The sequence below is a fragment of the Opisthocomus hoazin genome, chromosome 8 (genome assembly GCF_030867145.1).
Source record: "Opisthocomus hoazin isolate bOpiHoa1 chromosome 8, bOpiHoa1.hap1, whole genome shotgun sequence".
Taxonomy (NCBI): domain Eukaryota; kingdom Metazoa; phylum Chordata; class Aves; order Opisthocomiformes; family Opisthocomidae; genus Opisthocomus; species Opisthocomus hoazin.
Window position 1 is genome coordinate 16,871,639 of NC_134421.1, and position 21,252 is coordinate 16,892,890.

At 40.0% G+C, this 21,252-nt stretch overlaps 1 protein-coding gene across 19 annotated transcripts in view; it reads left to right on the forward strand.

Annotated features, from left to right (window-relative positions):
• The window catches only part of TNRC6B (trinucleotide repeat containing adaptor 6B), a 141,679-nt gene that overhangs the window by 102,879 nt on the left and 17,548 nt on the right, over positions 1-21,252 (forward strand). For 14 of the 19 annotated variants that reach the window (XM_075429293.1, XM_075429290.1, XM_075429295.1 and 11 more), the window contains 7 exons: positions 3,840-6,167; positions 7,472-7,630; positions 10,973-11,151; positions 12,400-12,474; positions 13,755-13,800; positions 19,618-19,766; positions 20,933-21,103. In XM_075429293.1, the coding sequence (XP_075285408.1) occupies positions 3,840-6,167; positions 7,472-7,630; positions 10,973-11,151; positions 12,400-12,474; positions 13,755-13,800; positions 19,618-19,766; positions 20,933-21,103 (3,107 nt within the window). The remainder of the gene's footprint in view (positions 1-3,839; positions 6,168-7,471; positions 7,631-10,972; positions 11,152-12,399; positions 12,475-13,754; positions 13,801-19,617; positions 19,767-20,932; positions 21,104-21,252) is intronic. The other 5 variants (XM_075429307.1, XM_075429308.1, XM_075429309.1 and 2 more) reach the window with 3 other exon arrangements.

Below are 21,252 nucleotides of genomic sequence, written 5' to 3' on the forward strand. Positions count from 1 at the left end.
GCATATTTTTGCTGTTGGCTGTACTATATGCGGACCATTTTAAAGTGTTTTAGAGGCTCCTTAAGTTCTGTGTAATTAATTTGACACCTAGTGTTTTTCTGAGACTGAAACTTGATTTTGTGAATTCTCATATTTTTACATTTAGTGTAATGGTGCATTAGCTACTAAGATGTTACATAGTTGTATTTTATTGATTGTGGCAACTTTTTATGACAATGGTTAGTTGCCTTATCCTGATACAAGTCAGGAGTGTTGCCAAGAAAGATAAGGGTCCTTCAGACCTGCCTCGACCCATCCAGACTTCAGCACCATAACACAGGTAGCTGGGATGGGGAGCTGACTTGGACTAAAATGAACCCAGGTTGTTTTTTAAAACTAATTTCAGTCTGTGTGATTTACCACATCAGCTCACTTGAATATCAGTGGGAACATGTGTGCTAGCACCTGGGAGTAATGTGCCAGAGGAGTGAGAATGAGCAGCTGGACAAGAGCAAGGCCAGGGCTGTCACTTGGGGTGCTCCATCGAAGTGCTTATGGAAGTATGGTGTTGCTGTCTGTCTCGCATGTCATTAATATCATCTGAGATCCTGGCTGTTCACATGTCGGATTTCAGATTGGGCTCAGTTCCGTGCAGCACTTGTGCACAGATACTGTGGTTAATTCATCCCTGGTGAAAACAAAAGCAGGTTCCCAAAGGGGAAAATAATGTAGCTCACCTACTCCTTTGCCTTGTTGTATTTGGCAAATAGCTGTAGATGGTATTGATGAGGCTTCAGTACAAAATTTCAATACATAATCCTTCTTTACGTGGATCTCTTTCCACCGGACTTGAAATGCTTCTGTAAGATGGCAAAACTCTAGTTCCCTGAAAGATGACACCAGATTTACGATTGTCTCGTAGCAATACAAGGGGTTGGGGTGGAGGCTGGTGCATATATTCTTCCAATACCGATGATATTCAGGATGTGCAAGACAATTTTGGAAAACAAAGCTGAAATTTTATTGGTGAAAGTCTTTCAGTGGTTAGTGCCCTCTAAGAATCACCACCATGTCTCACAGCAAAACTGCATCTTCATTTCAGTACTCTATTTCCATACTTTCACTTATTTCAGTTCCATACTTTCATCCTTAAAAGCAGTCATTTGCTAGTAACTTTTTGTTTTCATTTTGGACAAATCAGAAACTTGTTTATCTTCAGCCGGTTTGTTGCTAAAGAAGAGTCTCTTTAAGAACCAAGAGCCCTTATTCATTATCTTAAGACAAAAACCATCAATGGCCAAAATTTTGTTGCCACTGTCAAATACAGCAATGGGAGGCTGGTTTTATAAAAGTCTGTTAAATTGTGTCCTAGTACACTATGTTAGCAAGCATCCCAATCGTAATACTTTTAGAATGTCTTCACAGAAATGACATGTGAAATGCTCTGTTGAAATCACCCATGTGGACATCTTGCTAAGTGCACAGTTGCCTATGCATCATTCATTCACTGAATCATTGCTAAGTTCAAAAGACAGCAACCTTGCAGTCTTTTGAACTTCACTTTGGCTGTCCTTAAGCTATCCCTGTGATCAGTCTAATCAGAAAGTTTTTAAATGGGGGGTGGGGGGTTGTTACTCAGTGTACTAAAAAGATAGCCAGGTATAAGTATTGGTTAAGTGTCACGCTTCTGTGCTATTAAGATTGCATTTAAGAGTAAGGCAACAGAAGGAACAGAATGTGCATGGCAGCTGCTTGGTCTTTTGGATCTTGGTGGCTAGGATTTAATGGAGAAGACAAACTTCTGTTCATCAGTATTGAGAGCTTACAAGAGAATTCTAACCTTGCTGTGAAGTCTGGATCTTTACTGGTGGCCCTCAGTGAAGGGGAATCTGGAAGGCATTCAGTGGATGTTCATTGGTTAAGCTGATGAACTGAAAGTCGGAGACAGGCACTGAAAGCTGATCTGTTCATTTTATATTAGGAGCCAGAAATTGTGGTCTTCGCTTTTGCGTAAATAACATAGGAGTGGGGCAGGGGGGGAATCCACTTTAAGGTCGTTATGCCTTATTTCATGGAAGCTGTCATGCGAGCCAGTATTGGTAGTAACAATATATGTTCAGGAATGAATACTGATGCAGATGTTACTATGAACTTTATGGTCTGCAAAATAAGTTTAACTGGTTGGGTGGGATAACTGAAGAAGACTAATGTTTTAGGGTTCAGTACATGGTTTTGTAGAAGGGAGTGTGTTTAGTCTTCATCACTGGGAATTTGTGGTGAGGGCAATTTAGGGTCCTTTGGTGTGAAAAAATACATAGAAAAATGAGGGGAACGCTGTATAGAGAGCAACACTGAAGTACTAATGGACTTAAATTATTTAGAGGATCAAAGGTGGTTGTGTGGATGGCAAGGGAGTCTTGGCTGACATTTTAAACTAATGAGAACATGTCTGCATATATGCAGACACGCTGCCAGCACTGACATAGACTTCATCCATTGTGGCAGTGTGTTAATTTATATCTGCTTCAAAACTATAGACAAATATCATAGAATTGTAGAATATTTTGGGTTGGAAGGGAGCTTTAGAGGTCATCTAGTCCCTGCAGTGAGCAGGGTTATCTTCAACTAGACCAGGTTGCTCAGAGCTCCATCCAGCCTGGCCTTGAATGTTTCCAGGGATGAGGCCTCTGCTGCCTCTGTGTGCAATCTGTTCCAGTGATTCACCACCCTTATGGTAAAACCTTGTCCATGTGAAGTCATACCATGCAGGGCGTAATAATAGTTCACCACAGATGAAAGAAAGGGGCCCCATTCGTTGTCTCTCATCCTGCTAATTTCCTTATAGTAACTCGTTGAACTTGTAGGTTATCCTGCACAATGTGCTAAGCCAGGAAAAAACTAAGCCATCAAAAGGTGGACAGATTTGTGTTGCGTTAGTGAATACAGTTGTCTTAGTTAAAAGGCTTAACTGCCGTCAGAACTGTCACAAATGAGAGGTGAAACTTGGGGAATTTGAAGTAGGTAGAGCTGGTGAGAGAGAAGGAAAAGTGAGATGTCTTACTAGCCTCCATCCAGTGGCAGAGAGATCAGCATAGCTGCTTGCAAAACCACAGACTGTGGTTTCTAGGGTAAATATAGCAGTGACACAAATTTGGGGTAATTACATGCTGAATACAGCTTGCACATTTCTACATAGAAATTGTAATTTATATAACTTTGGACTCTTTCAGTTTACAGTAACTTTTGGAAATAATTTTATTTTGCAAAGGGTTGAAAGAAATTCCTAGTGGCAAAATCAACTTGAAAATATATTGGAAGCTGAAGGATAGACTTCTTCATATATTCATTAGATGCTTTTCGTCTTCAGTCTTTTATCTTTTGATCTGTAATAAATTGTAGTTGCTTTGAGTCAGCCAAGTAGCAAACCAACAGCTGACTCCATGTGCACATGCAGGCATATGAATGTGTGCACATACGCATTCTTGTTCTGCATATAGTATGATTTTAAACGTATATTTGAAAAGTCTACAACCAGTATCAGTAATGACCATGCAGGTTCATTAACTGGGTTATAATTACTGTGTTGAACTTAGAGCTGGACTCTAGCAATAGTAGTGAGTCAACGGTGAATTCAAAACCCCACAAAATGCTTGTGGGTAGTTTGTTGAAAGAAGTTTTTTTCAGTATTTCCAGTGGCATTTTCCAGTTTGATGGTATTCCAAAGCAACTTAGTTACACATTTGAGGGGAGGGTTCTTATTGATGTAAACAGTGGTGTGAAAAATGTGATGTTCAGTGCTCGTAAATAATATTGATTATTAATGACCTTTTTGGGTATGGTTTTGTGGTTTGTTTTTTTAGATTCAGCAATTGGAGGTGCTGCTGCTTCAAATTATGCAAATTCCACTTGGGGTCCTGGAGCCTCCTCCAACAACGGCACCAACGCCAACCCAACTCACATCTGGGACAAGGTGATTGTAGACGGGTCTGACATGGAAGAGTGGCCTTGTATTGCCAGCAAAGATGCTGAGTCTTCTTCCGAAAACACCACCGATAACAACAGTGCCTCGAACCCTGGCTTGGAGAAGAACACTCTGCCAGGAAGCACCACTAGTAACAAAGGAAAAGGAAGCCAGTGCCAGTCTGGAAGCGCTGGAAACGAATGTAATCTTGGGGCCTGGAAATCTGATCCCAAGGCTAAATCTGTTCAATCTTCCAACCCTGCTGCCGAGAGTAACAATGGACTAAGTAATTGGAGGAACTTGAGTGGGCAAGATAGAATCGGTACTGGTTCTGGCTTCAGCAACTTTAACCCAAATAGCAACCCATCTGCTTGGCCAGCACTGGTTCAAGAGGGCAATTCTAGGAAAGGGACTTTGGAATCTGATAGTGGTAGCTCCAATGCACAGATTAGCACATTAGGTCAGACCTCTAGGGAACAGCAGTCAAAGATGGAAAATGCGGGTGTTAACTTTGTCTCTGGCAGAGAACAGGCTCAAATTCATAACACTGATGGACCAAAAAATGGAAACACTAACTCCTTGAACTTAAGTTCACCAAACCCTATGGAGAATAAGGGAATGTCCTTTGAAATGGGCTTGGGGAACCCTTCCAGGAGCACTGACACCCCTTCACAAAGCACTGGAGAAAGAAAGACTGGGAGTGTTGGATCTTGGGGTACAGCTAGGGGGTCTTCTGGAACTGACACGGTCTCTGGGCAGAGCAATTCTGGAAACCATGGGAACAATGGAAAGGATAGAGAGGACTCCTGGAAAGGAGCTTCTGTTCAAAAACCTAATGGGTCAAGAAGTGATTCTTGGGATAACAATAACCGGTCTACGGGTGGTGGGTCTTGGAACTTTGGCCCTCAGCATGCGAATGAAAGCAAATGGGGTGAAGGGAACAAATTAACATCTGGGGTCTCTCAGGGAGAATGGAAACAGCTGTCTGGGTCTGATGAACTGAAGATTGGAGAATGGAGTGGTCCAAACCAACCAAATTCTAGCACTGGAGCATGGGACAATCAAAAAGGCCACCCTCTTCCTGAAAACCAAGGCAATTCCCAGGCTCCCTGTTGGGGAAGATCTTCCAGCTCTGCAGGAAGTGAGGTTGGAGGTCAAAGCACTGGAAGCAACCACAAAGCAGGAAGTAGTGACAGTCATAATTCTGGACGCCGATCATATAGGCCTACACATCCTGATTGCCAGGCAGTCTTGCAGACTTTGCTGAGCAGGACTGATTTGGACCCCCGTGTGCTTTCAAACACCGGCTGGGGTCAAACTCAAATTAAGCAAGATACCGTATGGGATATTGAAGAGATGCCACGGCCCGAGGGGAAGTCTGATAAAGGAACTGAGGGGTGGGAGAGCTCTGCCACACAGACAAAGAACTCAGGGGGTTGGGGCGATGTACCCAGCCAAAGCAATCAAATAAAGTCTGGATGGGGTGAGCTCTCAAACCCAACGGAGTGGAAGGACCCCAAAAATACTGGAGGATGGAATGACTATAAGAACACCAATTCTTCTAACTGGGGAGGAGGAAGACCAGAAGAAAAATCATCTTCCTCTTGGAATGACAGCTCTAGTAAAGATCAGGGATGGGGTGGACGGCAACCTAATCAAGGATGGTCTTCTGGAAAGAACGGTTGGGGAGAGGAAGTTGACCAAACAAAAAACAGTAACTGGGAAAGTGCAGGAAACAAGCCAGTGTCTGGCTGGGGTGAAGGTGGGCAAAATGAGATTGGAACTTGGGGTAATGGTGCAAATACAAGCGCTGCTTCAAAGGGTGGATGGGATGATTGTAAAAGAACTTCAGCATGGAATGAGACGGGTCGACAACCCAACTCCTGGAACAAGCAGCAGCAACAGCACCAGCAGCAACAGCAGGAGGCTTCTGGTTCCTGGGGTCCACCACCCCAAACTCCAAGTAATGGGCGACCTCCAAACCCGAACTGGAACAGCGGACCACAGCCAGCTGCCCCCAAAGAGGAGGAGCCTAGTGGCTGGGAAGAACCTTCTCCACAGTCGATCAGTCGAAAAATGGATATTGATGATGGCACTTCAGCATGGGGAGATCCTAGCAGTTATAACTACAAGAATGTGAACCTGTGGGACAAGAACTCACAAGGAGGACAGGCCCCACGGGAGCAAAGCCTGCCTACTCCAATGACTAGCAAATCACAAGCATCAGGTACTGGTCTTATTCCTTTCTTCAGCAAGCTCCTCATTCGTATATGAATGTAACCTTAGTGCATAAGAGATACTTGTGCAGCCTCCAATTCCTAATAGTTTTATTCCATAAAGAAAACCAATTTCTTATTTGAATATTTGGTTCTGTATTTAAAATGTCTTTAGAGTTTCAGTCAATCAGTCCTGTGCTTGTTGTGCCTCAGTAACTGTGGTCTGAATACTGGGCAGCTTGCCAGTAAAAGAAAATGTTTGTTAGCTGACAAACCTGTATATTCATTTTGAGCTCTGAAGAACAGATTGAACTATAGAATCGTTTGGGTTGGAAAAAAACACTTAAGATCATAGAGTCCAACTGTAAACCCAACACTGTCAAGTCCACCACTAAACCATGTTCCAAAGTGCCACATCTACAGTCTTTCAAATACCTCCAGGGGTGGTGACTCCACCGCTTCCCTGGGTAGCCTATTCCATTGCTGAATAACCCTTTAGGTGAAGAATTTTTTTCCTGATACCCAATCTAAACGTCTCCTGGTACAACTTGATGCCATTTCGTCTTGTGCTATTGCTTGGTACTTGGGAGAAGAGACCAACACCCACCTCGCTACAACCTCCTTTCAGGTAGTTGTAGAGATCAGTAGGGTCTTGCCCAAGCCTCCCTTTTCTCCAGACTAAATCACACTTGTTACTTTTAATTGTTAGAGAAGCAGGGAGAAATTCTTTGCTTTTTAGTCGAAAACGTTTTATTCTGAAACACAAGGTTGACACATGACATGGAGCGAGTCTGTGATTTAGTTTTTTAGCTCAGTTTGACTGCTGAATGGTAAAGAGCACTTAGCAAAATATTTTCTTCTTAGAAATAAGGACAAGAAAAAGTTACATAGTCTGGAAATATATTAAGATGTTATGTAATCTCTTCTCTGACTCAAACATGCTTTAAAGAATACTATTTCATTTTAATACATACTTCAAATATGTCATTGTTCTGTCTTCAGTATATGAAAACCCTGAGTTAGTCTGGTGCTTTTAATTGGTCACAAAAGCTCACCAGATAGGACAGCATTAGATGTTTAACCTGGAAGAAGAATATTACTCATCGTAGCATTCTCTTCATTTTCATCCCTGGAGGTCAGTGCCCGCTCTAAGTTTGATGTGAACAGTTGTCAGTTCAGTTGCACCCACGCTGTTGAGAATCTGAAGTCCTCAGCAGAAAGAATGAAGCAGTAGATTAATGACGTGGTGCTGCACTGCAGTAAATAGTTCATTGTCTAAATGGTCTGTAATGAAAACTCTTTCTCCTTTGTGCAGTCTGGAGCAAAAGCAATCCACCTGCTCCAGATAATGGTACGTCCGCCTGGGGTGAGCCAAATGAAACCAGTCCCGGGTGGGGTGAAGTAGATGATACAGGAGCATCGACAACAGGCTGGGGGAATGCACCTTCCAACGCCCCGAATGCCATGAAATCTAGTGAGTATAGGCCAGATAACCAGTTTCTTTGCAATGGTCCTGGAGAGTTTTTAGTGTTTGGCCTTTTGATATAGGTCATCCATGGAGGAGTCGTTACGTGAGGCCTAGTAGCAATGTTGAATGTCACATAAGGTTTTGATGGATGAATGATTAATTGCTTACAAATGACTGGAACTTTCTCATTTAAGAAAAATTTCTTAACTAAGCAATTAAATGGGCAACTCCAGTTTGTGGAAGTGTTAAAGCATTAGAGTGTCTGAGTGGGGAAATGTCTTTTCCTCAAAATATCTTTTCTTGTCTTGCTGCCCACTTGTTACTTAGCTTATAAACTTGTTACATGATAAATCTCTTTTCCTGATCATATCAGAAAAAGGAACGCATAGTACGAATTTCACTGTGGAGACCATTACATGGTAATCTATGCTTTGGTAATGCAGCTTTCCTTTGAATGGATTTTTTTATTGTATGAGAATGGATATTTGTAACTCTTAAGAACTGAACTTCCTTTTGTGGTTGAACCTAAATGGATGACTATTTTCTGGATGTTGCCTGCCTACAGCTGTGTTGCTCATGAACAAGAAGTTGTTGAAATCTTTTAAAAATTTGCTTTGAAGTTAAAATTCTGCTGTATGAAGAGTTTTATTTTTGTGGAAATTATTCGTGCTGATGTAAGCTCTTTGTAGACTTTTACTCACTCTTGTTAAGGAAAATACAACAAAGAAAAGCAATCACTTGCTGATACAATGTAGCAGTGTTGTAGCCAAAGCCAATAACATTGGATATGAAGTATCCAGTAAGAAATATTGGTAATACATGACTCTTACTTGACTTGACTGATGATACCCATTGTAAAACTGTTTCCAGTTACAAGTTGCTTTTGCAACATGTAATTGTTAGGAATGAAATGCTCTGTACAGATTGCAGCTGTTGGGTCGTTCTCCCTTCCTCCCAACCCAATTAAATAGTTTGGCCATTTATGGAACAAAACTGGGGGGGGGGGAAGGCGTTGCTTCCTTTGTGTTAATGTTATAGCAACCTTTCATGGATGGCTATAGTACTTCTGTGCCTGCCACACAAACTTAGCACTTTTCAGGATGCTAGACTTTTTTTAGATGGATCTCTTCTTTCATCTGTAAAAAGCCACCTAAATATGATGAAAAGAGGAGCCTCTGAAATGCTAATGATCCATTGCAAATTCTATGGATTTATTAATACTTGAGATAGTCTTTAAAGACTGTGCATGATCACTTGCTTGTCCTAACTGGTCTGCATGTGTGATATAACCAGAGACCTGCAGCGTATATGTACTATTTTGTATGCAAGCTGTCCCCAAATCTAGAGGAGTGAAATACAGGGAATTTCCCTGTGACAGCTGTATCAGGTTGGGGTGTAGTAGGTTACCAGTGTAAATAGCAGAGATCTTCATTCTCCTATGTTCTGTGACTGCTCTCTCAACTCCTTTGTAATTGGCACCTGGAAGGAATGAAGAAGAAAGCTACCTTATTCAGTGGAGCAAGGGGAGATATTCAATGTCTTGGATAAATTGGAAGAATAAGTTGGAACAAAGAGCCTGCAAAGGCATAATTTATGGTTGAAGGTAAGCACAGGAAACAGAGACTAGCAATGATTGGAAAAGTAAACAAGAGTTTAGAGCCAAAGAAGGGAAGCATAGATGATTACCCACCTCTTCAAAATTTTAAAAAAAAAAAAAAGAATTTATGTAGTCTTACCAGCATTGCGTAGGAATTCTCTGGCAGAAGTAGGAATAAAGTCTTTTTGCTGTAACATCATTATTTTGTCTGCATCTTGGAAGTTTCCTTTGCTTACTATGGCTGTTTGTGCCTTCTCACTCAACAAATGCAAGGAATGAAGCTGGAAACCTACAGACAAGTCAGCTTTACACCACTGTCCAGATTCATGTTCAAGAATTTCAGACCTGAGAGCTGTCAATGCAGAAGAATATCTCTGGTCACGTAGTTAAAACCAGGACCATAGTACTATATTTAAACACTGTGGCTGGAAATAAAACTGAAGAGGCTACCCCTTATATGACATTTCCAGATTAAGTTCTTGACTCTGCAGTCATAATCCTGAAATGTAGCCTTCTCTGTGCAAGTAGCACAATTAACGGGTCAAGAGGTAGGCTTTTATGCTTGGACCAATATGTTTCCTAAGCAGCACTCAATCTTGGTACACAAATGAATATACTTTAAAAAGTTGTGTTTCCTGTGACGTATCTGAGTTGTTATTTACGATGGATCTTAAGGTAGCTCTTAAACGACCATTAAATGCTGCTGTACTTATTTTTGGCATGATCAAGGTAGAGTTCTTCTTGATAGACTAATTACAATTCCTACTTTTTTAATATTCAGATTTTCTGCTACATATATTAATATTCTTATCCCTGATTTCCACACTCAAATGCCAAACAGTTGAAGAATTAGTTACGAAAAAGGTGATCGTGATGGAAATCCTTCCCAAAGGAGATAAATGCTTGTGGAAGAAATAAGCCAGAAGGAAGAGTTACAGCAGGAAGGAGAACAGTTGAACAGTGGACAAGACGAGGATTTGGGCTCTTGTTGGCTTGTCAGTAGAAGTTAGAATTCTTCAGCTGCCTGACAGCTGGTGCTAGAGAGTAACAGTAAGGAAAGAAGCCAACAGGGAAAAGTCCTGAGTCTCAATTGATTTGATGAAATGGTTGTAGCTTTCTGGTAACAGCATCTCTACTTAAAGAGCATTGCTAATAACTCTTTTTAGTGACATTAAGAACAGGGATTCAAGTAGAGGGTTTTTTTTCACATTAAACTACTTGTAGTGTTACGTATACCTGAGTACAATGTCAGATCCTCTCCTTCAGATTCTACTTAGTTGTTAATCCTTGAAGTTCTTTGTTTCTGTAGTCTGGTGAAAGAGTATAGTGCAAGGGAAATGTTACGGTTTTGAAGGAAGAGAGGAAAATAATTGATAAACCACCTGAACCAGAGTCCTCAGCACACTTGGTTTTAAAATGTCCTTGAAGTCTTTCATTTACACTAGAAAATAAGAGGTTACCTTTTAAAGAGATTCAGATGCCGCTGTAGAAGAGAGGAGGTTCCTATGGTTATTATATCTTTAAGGGTTTGTTGTTGCTTTAAAATAGTTGCAAAACATGCCATGCTAACATGCCATCAAAACTCGTGGGTGCTGGGATTCATGCACAAGTTTTTACAGCTGTTAGTGAAGACACTTTTTTTTCTCTCTCTCTTCTTTGGGGTTCTGATGATCTCAGCTAATCTTGCAGTGTCAAGTCACCAGCTGCATGGTATTGTAGGCTGCTTTTGAGCTTTTCTTCTTTTTCTAAAGGTTCTAAATCTATGCAAGATGGCTGGGGAGAGAGTGATGGGCCAGTGACAGGAACGCGTCATTCCAGCTGGGAAGAGGAGGAGGAGGGAGGAGTCTGGAACACAGCAGGCTCTCAGGGAAGCAGTTCTTCCCACAACTCAACAAGCTGGGGGCAAGGAGGAAAGAAAACACAAATGAAGGTAAAACACTTGAGTGATTCATAACTACTGTGTTGTCTAAAGCAGTATGACTGATATGTTAGAGCATTATAACAATTCATCTTTTAAAAACGTGTTGCAGAATTCAGCTAGAAAGGTGCCTGTTACAAGTGTAATAACTCTGAGGTTTCTGTATTTGTTTTAGTGTATTACACCTGCTGTGACTAATAAATCTACCAGTAGGTGTCAAATTCTTTTGGTATGTATGCTGCAGAGCCATTACTAAATGAAACTGAGCAATAAGTATCCCAAGGCTATTAGTCTTCTCTTGTTGACACATCTTCCTGTGTTAGGCTGTTGCTGTTCTTGCATAGCCTGCTGAAGTTTGGATTCCACAGTCCCTTTGGCACATGCACTTCTTATTTCTACTGACTGTTGGAGTTAGGTCTAACTTGTGTTGATTGTTACTGACCTTTGGCCTCAAACAGGAGCAGGAGCTTGGCTATAATCCCAAGTGGATTGCTTTCTGAGGCTTGTTTGTGTTAAAGTTCTCTTGTACAGTAACACTTGGTATTGTGTTAATATTGGAATGACTATGCTTTGTCTACCTCTAATCAAATAGGTAGGGCAAACTCAAAAGACAAAGTGCAGAGCAGCTTCCTGGGATGTGGGAATACTGTTGTGACATGGTACGGAGTTCTACAATTCCTATTTTGCAAAAATTGTTCTCATGAACTTTTTCTCAATTAAAGTTTTGGTTTAACCACCAAAGCAACTGTCCAGAAATGTTTCTTATCAATATCTTTTCTGTTGAACTGTGCTCAGTTTTGGTTTTGATCACCTGAAAACTACGGTAAGGCCAAACTGAGACCCGTGTCAGGACAGTGCCCATGTAAGAGAAACCATACTAAAGGGAAGAAAGTCAAGGAAGAAATCCACCTCTGTATTTGGTGGATTAAAGAATGTATTAAACTGTAACAGGGCGGGTGGAGAATAATATTCACAAAGCTTTCCAGATTCCAGAATGAAACCAAAGGTGTGATAAACATGCTACACAGCAAGTGTTCATCCAGTTTGATATACCTAATAATGAAAAATTTTGTGAGAGAGAAAAGAAAAAAGTATTTGATAAAAGTTGCCAATCATGCAAAAACTTGAAGTAATTTGTTCAGGAGATTAATTTCTCTGATGCCAGGATTTTCATTCGATACTTAATGCATCTCAAGGATGAAACAATTTAAGAAATCAAGAAGTTGCTTAACAATATTGTTGTTTTTTTTTTCCCTGCAGTGCTCATTAAAAGGAGGAAATAGTGATTCATGGATGAACCCTTTATCCAAACAGTTTTCAAATATGGGCTTGCTAGTAAGTAAATTTTTTTAAATATAAAATCCAACTTTGTAAAAAAGCAGTAAGCTTTAAATCAGTCAAAAGATCAGCTGTTTCACAGTGTGTGACTACTTATTTGTCTGCATTTGCTATGCTGGCATGTTTATTAGAATACATGGGTATTCAGCACTTCCTTGCTAGTCAGGATGGCTTCTCAAGAAAAACCCAAGATCTGCTTTGACTCTTCAAAATTACTTTGACAGCTGTTGCTCTGCGATTGCAGTTTCCTTGCAAGTAATAGAATTTGGGGGGTTTAGGGTTTTTTTATTAGTAGTGTTTTCATAACATGCTCTTTAGAGTACTCAAGGTAGAGGCCTCACCTCCTGACTGTAGTGTCAGACATCTGTGGTTAGTCCAAGGCTATTCGTTCTGAATCTCAGCCACCAAGCAGAAAAGGAGATTTACAGCCTTGTGCCTGTCTTGGCCAATTATGTTTTAAATACTGCACAGCAGAGTCTATTTTGAACAAAAAGGACTCATTAGTACTTAAAGATTGATTGGTAAAGTGAATAAATAAACAGCACACCAAGGAGTGAAAAGACAGATCTGCAGGGAAGTACCTTTAAAAATGGTTACATAGAAAATTTTTTTTAAGAACTTCTGACATGCTGATTTGTAAAACACATTACAGAATATTGCGCCAACTGTGGTCCTGTGAAGCAGGAATACTATGTAGCACAGGCTAGTGAAAGATAGGTTCTGTGAGAAGCCTAGGGCTGGAGAAACTGTCACTGACACGACTAGGATTAGTTTGTAATGTCTGTTGGCTTCTAAGCCCAAATTCAGTCTGCTAGACCGTAGATGCTTCTGAAAGCTCTGAGAACACCCTGTCCCAGACTGCCAACTAAAGAATAACTTGGCAGCACATTTCAGGATTTGATGACTTGTCAGGTCATGAGGATGAGCTATCATTTTGGCCACTATTTTCAGTGTTTCATCTCTTGACCATTGGAACATGAGGACAGAGGTTCATTTAACAGAGCAGCTGTCTATCCATCTTTCTCTGTCTGTTGCATGCGTTCATGTGTCTGGTTCCATATCAGTAAACTTGCCACACACAGCATTAGAGAGTTGAGGTGAGGTGTGTCCAGGGTGATATCAGGAATCCTTGTAATTGATTTTGGTTTAAAATAAAACTTTTATTGGCACAAGGATGTCCTTCCTTCGTTCCACCTTTAACCATCAAGCACTGCTTTCTGAAACATTCCTCAGCATTTCATAGAAGCCAGAACTGATTTTTTTCTTTCCACCCCCAGAGTCAAACTGAGGACATTCCAGGCAGTAAGATGGACTTGTCTGTAGGTACGTATAATTTAATTCAAATGCATTTGAAAGCTGAGATTATGTGTAGTATTTTTATGTGGATGACATGCTATGCTTTGGAAAGGTTTGATCCTTACTTTTAGCACTCCATGTAATAGAAAGACAGTTTTAGCACCCAGTACCTTGACTGCAGGCTTTAAATAGTTAAACAGCTGATGCTGGTATGCGAGATTGGGATGTACACCTGTACAGAATGGAGGTATAATTTATGGAAGGAACATCCTATAAAATTATTTTGTTCCATGTAGTTTGTCTTCATTGCTACTGTTCCAAGAAAGTGAAGGGTCCCTTTTCATTAGGTGGAAGACTGTTTTAGCTCTGTGCAGTAGGACATCCCAGTTACCACAGCTCCTTGGAGGTGATGTGAGGGAAAAGACTAGCTTTTATCGTTGCTTTCTTCAGTTGCTTGCCTCAGGCTATTACAGGTTACTGCTCAGTAGTACTAGATTTTTCACTCTTGGTAACCTCACTGTACATACTGCACAGCCTAAGGCAGATGGGTTGTGTGGAAAACGCTATCCTAAATGATAGTTGGAATTGACCACTTCGATTAATCCAAGCTGGCTGGGGGAGGTGACTGACTTGGAATCAGTGCTTATTCTGTTGCTGGTTCTAAGTTTCTGGTGGGAGACTTCTGTGGTCCCCGACAGCTGAATTAATTATTGATGATCCTGTGGTGGTATCTCTGAAGAACCATGTGCAAAGGTAGTTCTGTGTTGGGACAGTCTGTGGGATCTCTGGATCAACTAAAATTCGTGTTTACAAGTCAAGTACAGTTAATTTCGAAATACGTCCTGAAACTCGTTGCTGTAAGTTAGAATGGCATGGGGTCTGCAATATAAGTTGGCTGTATCCAACATGAAGGATAGATTCTGTTAACTTCTGAGGTATTACATGCCAAAGAAGTTAGTGTTCAGGTCTGTGACTGGCTATGTGCTAACCATTAAGTAATCTCGCTTCCCAGAGTCATGTACATCTACAGTTTAGTGCATTGGAACCTGTTTTGGGGGCAACTTTTGAGTTGTTTCATTGCCTAATTTTTTTTCTTTTGACATCTAAATGTCAAATAGTGACAGTAGGGAAGGACATAGTAGCATGAGCTGTTTGTTCAGCTCTCAGAAAAATACCACCTTCCGTTTTATATTTTTATGTATGTGAAGACAGTTGATTAGTCTGATGTGTTCCCCCTCCCCCAGAAAGTAATCCAGTAGTAGATACTGGTTTCCCCTGAAGTGTCTTCTGTCCTAGTGATAAAATGGCTACATGATTGAAATTGAACCTGTACTGTGGGAGCTTCTGGTAGCAATGGATAACTAGATAGCATCAGTTCAAACCCTGCAAATGCAAGCAGTGTAAATACTCATTTTTGATTTGAGTAGTAAATTTTAGGGACTACAGAAGACAGTTCTTGTAAAACTGGACATTGTGCTGTAATGGCAGTTTCTGTGCTATTCTGATTCTGCCATACCTCTTCTGTGCCTTTCTAGTATTGTTGACTGAATTATTCCAATATTTTTCCTTGCAAGAAGTCTGCTCTGATGTTGACCATCTTTGCACCAGTGCTGTCAACAGCTGTAGTACTTCCCCATCTGCCACTGTTGTAGCATCATATGTGATGCTGTAGTCAGGATTTTCTCAACCAAAACCTTCTTTTATAGGGAATATCTGTTAGTCTTTGCTGGTACCAAAGGCAGGGTTGTTATATCCAAGACTTAGTTGCATTTAATATCAGCTCCAGATTCAGTATTTTAATGCAATCTGAATAGCTGCAGTGTCTCTTAGCTTAGAATCTGTTGCATTTTTAAAATGTGTATCACACTTCATAGAGGATTAAGTAGTTAATTTTCCCCAAAATTGCTTTCTTCTGAATAATTAAGGATCCCAGTAAGAGATGTTAAAGCATGCATTGATGTATTTCAACACAGTTCTGGCGAAGGTAACAGAATTTTTGGATTTCTCTACTTTGGCCTCATACAGCCTGTGTAGAATTTAGACTCTGATTGTATCATGCTGCTTTAAAAATCTTCTAGACAGAGATAAGTTGTCATCTTGGATGTTCGGTTCTCATCTGCCTTCAGGTGCTGCTGTTGAAGAACAGATCTAAGAATATACAAATGAAGTGGATGCTAGCCTGGGTTGTGGTGATTATAGCTCTTAGTTCTTTATCTCCAAATTAAGCTTTTGGATCCTTTAGAACTTTCAGCTCTCAGAGTCGTAACAGCCATTATACCTTCTGAGAAAGATGGCTGATGCTCAAAATATCCTGTGAAATGGTGCAGAAAGGTTACGTATTTGGTCTTGATGTGTTGCACTTCTGTAAATTTAGTAAGCCAGTTAATGGTGGCATCCTTCATCCTAGGTAGAGGCATTTATTATAGTTTGTATTCCATTTCAAAGACTAAGAATGTACCAAATCTTCCTCAAGCTTTTCTGTTACTTCTCTCCTTAGCAGTTTTGCTCCTGTTGCTTGTGACAGTTACTTGTGGAAAACTGTAAGCGGTTTTGCTTAGCCTGTATCTACTTCTGAACCTTAAAAGTTGGATTTACTTATGAGGTAGGCTAGTTCTTCAACTAGTTTTCAGTCAGGATTACAACATGCCAGGCTTTACTAACTAGATAACTCCTAGCATGATAGTTTCCCAGTTTATGGATAGAGGCACATTGATCTCAGAGTTAAATCTGTGCTTAGAGACCACACATAGCAAAGAAAACTTTCACTTTGGTATGCATGGGGCACCTTGGCTCTGATCATCATGCATCGTAAAATAGGTCCAGTTGTCAGTAATTCCGACGTTGGTCTCATTCTCCGTGTTTGAAAAATGTGTTGCTTTTATTGCAAGATGCAGGAGTGACACTTGTATTTGCTGACCAAGAGAGAAGAGATAGATGAATCGCATGCCTGAGGCAGATCTGCTTCATCTTTTTTTTTCTATCAAAGCCCTTCAGTAGATAGCTCATTTTAGTTTGAAAGTGGGATACAATTTTTTTCCATTAAAATCTCTCCTGGTATGCGTCCTGAGGCATGAAGTTTGCTGCAGTAAATAGCTTGTCAGAGCCACTTAATGTTTTATCTTTTCCTTCACTCTGTTTGACAGCCACCTTTGTCTCTTGTTAATGTATTAGTTGCAACCTCTGCAGATCACTGAATTCTCAAATCACCTGCAAAAAATGGGAAATTAATCTCAAATATCTATTGGTTCAAATGCAATTCATACAGCTGTCTGTGATAAATATATTACAAAGCCATAACCTGATTTAGCATTCAGGTGCAACACCTCAATATTTAAGTGCACGTGCTTGCTCAGTAGCCTTGGATGATGTAAATTTATGGCAAAGGTATAAAACCAGTATCTTTTTAAAATGCTTTCATTTTTGTGGTCAAACAGAAAATGTTTCAGATGGTTTTTTCCCATTTGGGTTGCCCCACTGGGTGTATGTACTTCCACCATGTGGAGTCTCTTGTTTGCTAACATTTTAGGTAACTTTGCTCAACAGCAGTTTCTGTCTCCTATCTCCCACTGTAGGATCATGTTATGTAATTTTGTTTGTATAGCATTCCTTTTTGTTTTCTTTAAAGCTGCATGCAGGTGGTGGATGAGATCTACTTAATAAGTTTTTTCGCTCACTAGGGCGTGATTGTCATATTCAAGCTCTTGTTTCATTTTGCATTTTTCGCAGTGTTTCTCACAGCTGTTAATAGTGGAAAAAATCCAAGAACTGATGGAGTATCTTGTTTTATGAAGATGGTTGGAGTTTTAACCTTTTCTGCATATAGGGGGTTTGAGGCTTCATATTTATTCATGCACAAGTGTTCTTGCCTACTGCGGGGGGTAAAATTCAAACTTTTCATAATTTAATGGTCATCTTGTACTATGTAAGGTGAAGCTAGTCTTTAGCCATCTGCATTATTTATAGCTTCTGTTGGCAAGTGCAAAAGATAGATGACAGGTTTCAAGGTTGCATTAGAATTCTCTATGAATCGGATAAATGAATGCTATCATCTCTCTTAGCAAGGCCTTGTTTATATTGAAGTTTAAGCAGCTGCCTCAGCACTAAGTGGCTTGCATATCTATGCTTCAAGCCTTTAAAGGTGCTGTTTAATGCTTTACATGTTATTTAACAAGCTGTTTTACAAGGCATCATTCAGTAATGTTTGGAGTTGATTGGATCATCAGGATAACTGAAGAGACCAAAGGGTGTTTCTGCGGCTTAGTCATCTTGTGTTGGCATTGACCCAGTTTCATTTCAGATAGTGATAACTCTGTCTCACTTTCAGTTTCTTCTCAAGCAGCTTCCTGTCTAGAATTAAAGCACACAAGCCTTTTGGTAGTGCACGGCTGGCATTGTGTAGTGGTTAGATGTAGGTATTGACAGGATAGAGATGTATGAAACATTTTATGTGACTGCTTTTGCAGAGCCAGTTCTAGATATGTTAGAAAGAGATGAGCTCATCCAGGTCAATATGACTCCAGTTATAAGCCAAGATATGTAGATGATTTATGCAGTGTTTTTGTGATAAATGATGTTGAAGGCATCTGAGAGGATGAAGCTGGATCAACTTTGAAAGCTGTGCCAGCAAGAAAAACCTGTGTAATTAGTGGTTGATTTCATAGGTTCTTGGCAATAACATACCTATGAATATTGATAGTTTGTGATTGGAGATTAAGATGAGATGCTGCCTTTGAGAAGCTTTTTTTGAGGAGAAGTGTCAGTGATTAGCTGTCTGCTCTGTTTGGTAAAGACTTAGTGTTTTGTCAGTGGTAAGGCAGAATATCACCAGCCTGCTTCATTAACAGTCATAGATTTTGGTTAACTGTGGTGACAGGTGTTTTAAACTGTGCTTGGAAAGGCCATCTGTGCTACTAAATGAAATTATTTAAAATGAAAAATACCAGTAAAGCTCACTTCTATCATGTCCATATTTTAAAAGGAGGATGTTTTCCATCTACTTAAACATAACAATATGCATCTAATACCTGACAGGTGTCAAATATGACAAAAAAATTTGTTCCTTGGCAGCAGTTCAGTGTGTTAAGGTAGAAAACGTCCTTCAGTCAGCAGTGGGCTGATGATAAGTTTATAGAGAAAGATGATGTCTTGTTCACTGTGTATGTTACAGTTTGATCATCTGTTACTAACATCTCTTCCTCGTGCTCCACCAGGTTACTCACTGAACAATGGCAGGAGACTGTAGGGGGTGTTTGAAAAGTGTTTCTGTTACTGATTGTGTAATCATTGCATACAGGCTGAGGGAGTCTGTTTGACTGTCTGGAAGTTACTCTGTATGAGATGATCTGTGGTCTTCAAGGGTTAAGTTCATGTGACTGTAGGAGAGTTGTGATGAAATTATGTACATGGTTTTGCAGTTTGAGAAATTCTTTCTGAATGCCAAAGCCAGTAAAGGCTGAGTAGTTTATATGGCAAACTTAAATAGTGGTGTGTCTATGATACTAAATAACAATAAATAACAATGCAAGTTTTGGAAGACATTGAGAATTATGTATAAATGAATATCATTAGTTGAAGTACCTGTACATAAATTGTGACAAACACTTCACACTAAACTCTAAACTAAATTGGCTTGTTCAGTCTTAAAAACTAAACATCCTACTTTAATTTTTCAATACTTCTAATAGCTGTAGCTATGCTAAGTTGTAAGACAGATCTAATTTATACTCTAATCTTAAAGATACTTCCTTTGGCTGTGAACTTGCTGTCATGAGACGTGGTAGAGATTATTTACACTGATGATGTTGTCTTTCCTCTTTTTTCTTTTATTTTTTTTTTTCCCCACAGGTGGTCTCCCGGATAAGAAGTTTGAAGTAGATAAACGAGCCATGAATCTCGGGGATTTTAATGAGATGATGAGAAAGGATCGATCTGGGTTCCGACCACCTAATTCCAAAGACATGGGAACCACAGATAGTGGGCCTTATTTTGAGAAGGTGAGAGAAATAGCTTTAGATAAATTAATGTCGGCCTCTGTGTTCAAGGTCCCAGTTTTTACCCTACTTCTCTGGAGGTGCTAAAAATGCACTAACCTTAGACAAACTCAATAATAAAAGGTGTGGGGGAGTTATGTGTGTAGAATGAATGTGTATATAAAACACAGGTGTCAGTTGTGCATAGACAAACTATCTGGGGAGTATGAGGTTTTTTTGTTCTAGAACAGACTGCTCTTAATATGGACAGAAAGAAATTCCTTTGTTTTTCTTTGAAGGGTAAACTGTTGGTAGCAATGAAATTCATTATAGGTTTCATCTCAATGATTCTTTTGGCTACAGATTACAGTGAACTACTATAAAAAAATTGCTTAGGTCTAAGTAAACATAAGTAATCACAGTCTTCCAAATTTTTTTCTGCTTCCATGTCTGTCGTTTATTGGAAACACCCTTTCTAAATTCTGCAATCCCTTATGCTGTATGTCCATGTACTGTAAGCTTCTGTATGACATCTGTTTCTCTGTGACACCTGTTGTATGTTATAATAATGTTTCTTTCATATTCTTGCCTATTTTAAATAGAAGCTTTCACTGTTATTATCAAATATTAATTGCTTCACATTATGAATTGGAGAGTGTCCAATAGATTCAGGATGCTTTAGGGTGGGGGTTTTTTAAATACAGTTTATCACATGTAAAATGGATAAGAAGTCTGGTTTAAAAATTTTGAAGGCGTGTTACTGTCAATAAATTTTTCAACTCCTCCATTTTGGTACAACAGGCCAAAAACCAGTTTTGTCAGCTCCCTCTGGTGGCCAAACAAATAAATACCACTAGCAGAGCTAATGCATTCCTAGCAAATCATGTTCGTAGGCGTGTGCCAACATTAGGAATTAATTCCAAATTTGTTTGTTTCTGTAGTGGTACTAGCCACCGTCAGAAACGAACTTAAAAATGTGTTTTTAAGAAGAAACCCGTAGGAATTTATGGATTATCTCTTTGGACCAAAATCTTAATTGTCAAGTGATCATTTGAGTCAGAAGTTTTGTCCTTGTAATTGCTATTACAAATTAACTGCTTCTTCCTAGTCACTCACCGTCCCTCTTTCTCTCCTCTTGCGTTCTGTTGCTTCACTAACCAACTCCTGCTGTTGGCTAACTGCTGCTTCAGCTGACTTTGCCTTTCTCCAATCAAGATGGGTGCCTTGGGGATGAGGCTCCCTGCTCTCCCTTCTCCCCTTCTCCCAGCTACAAGCTGTCTCCCTCTGGTTCCACACTACCCAACGTCGGCCTTGGGGCAATCGGCTCAGGGCTCGGTCCCCAAAACTTCGCTGCTAGACAAGTAAGCAGGGCACCTTATAAGATGCATTGTTATAAGGCTGCAACCTGGGCTTAATCCTGGTTAGTTGGTTGCTTGCATTTGTTTTCCTACTACATAAATTAATATTGTTAATGGGAATATCAGCTATATCAGACCATTGAGAATCAATC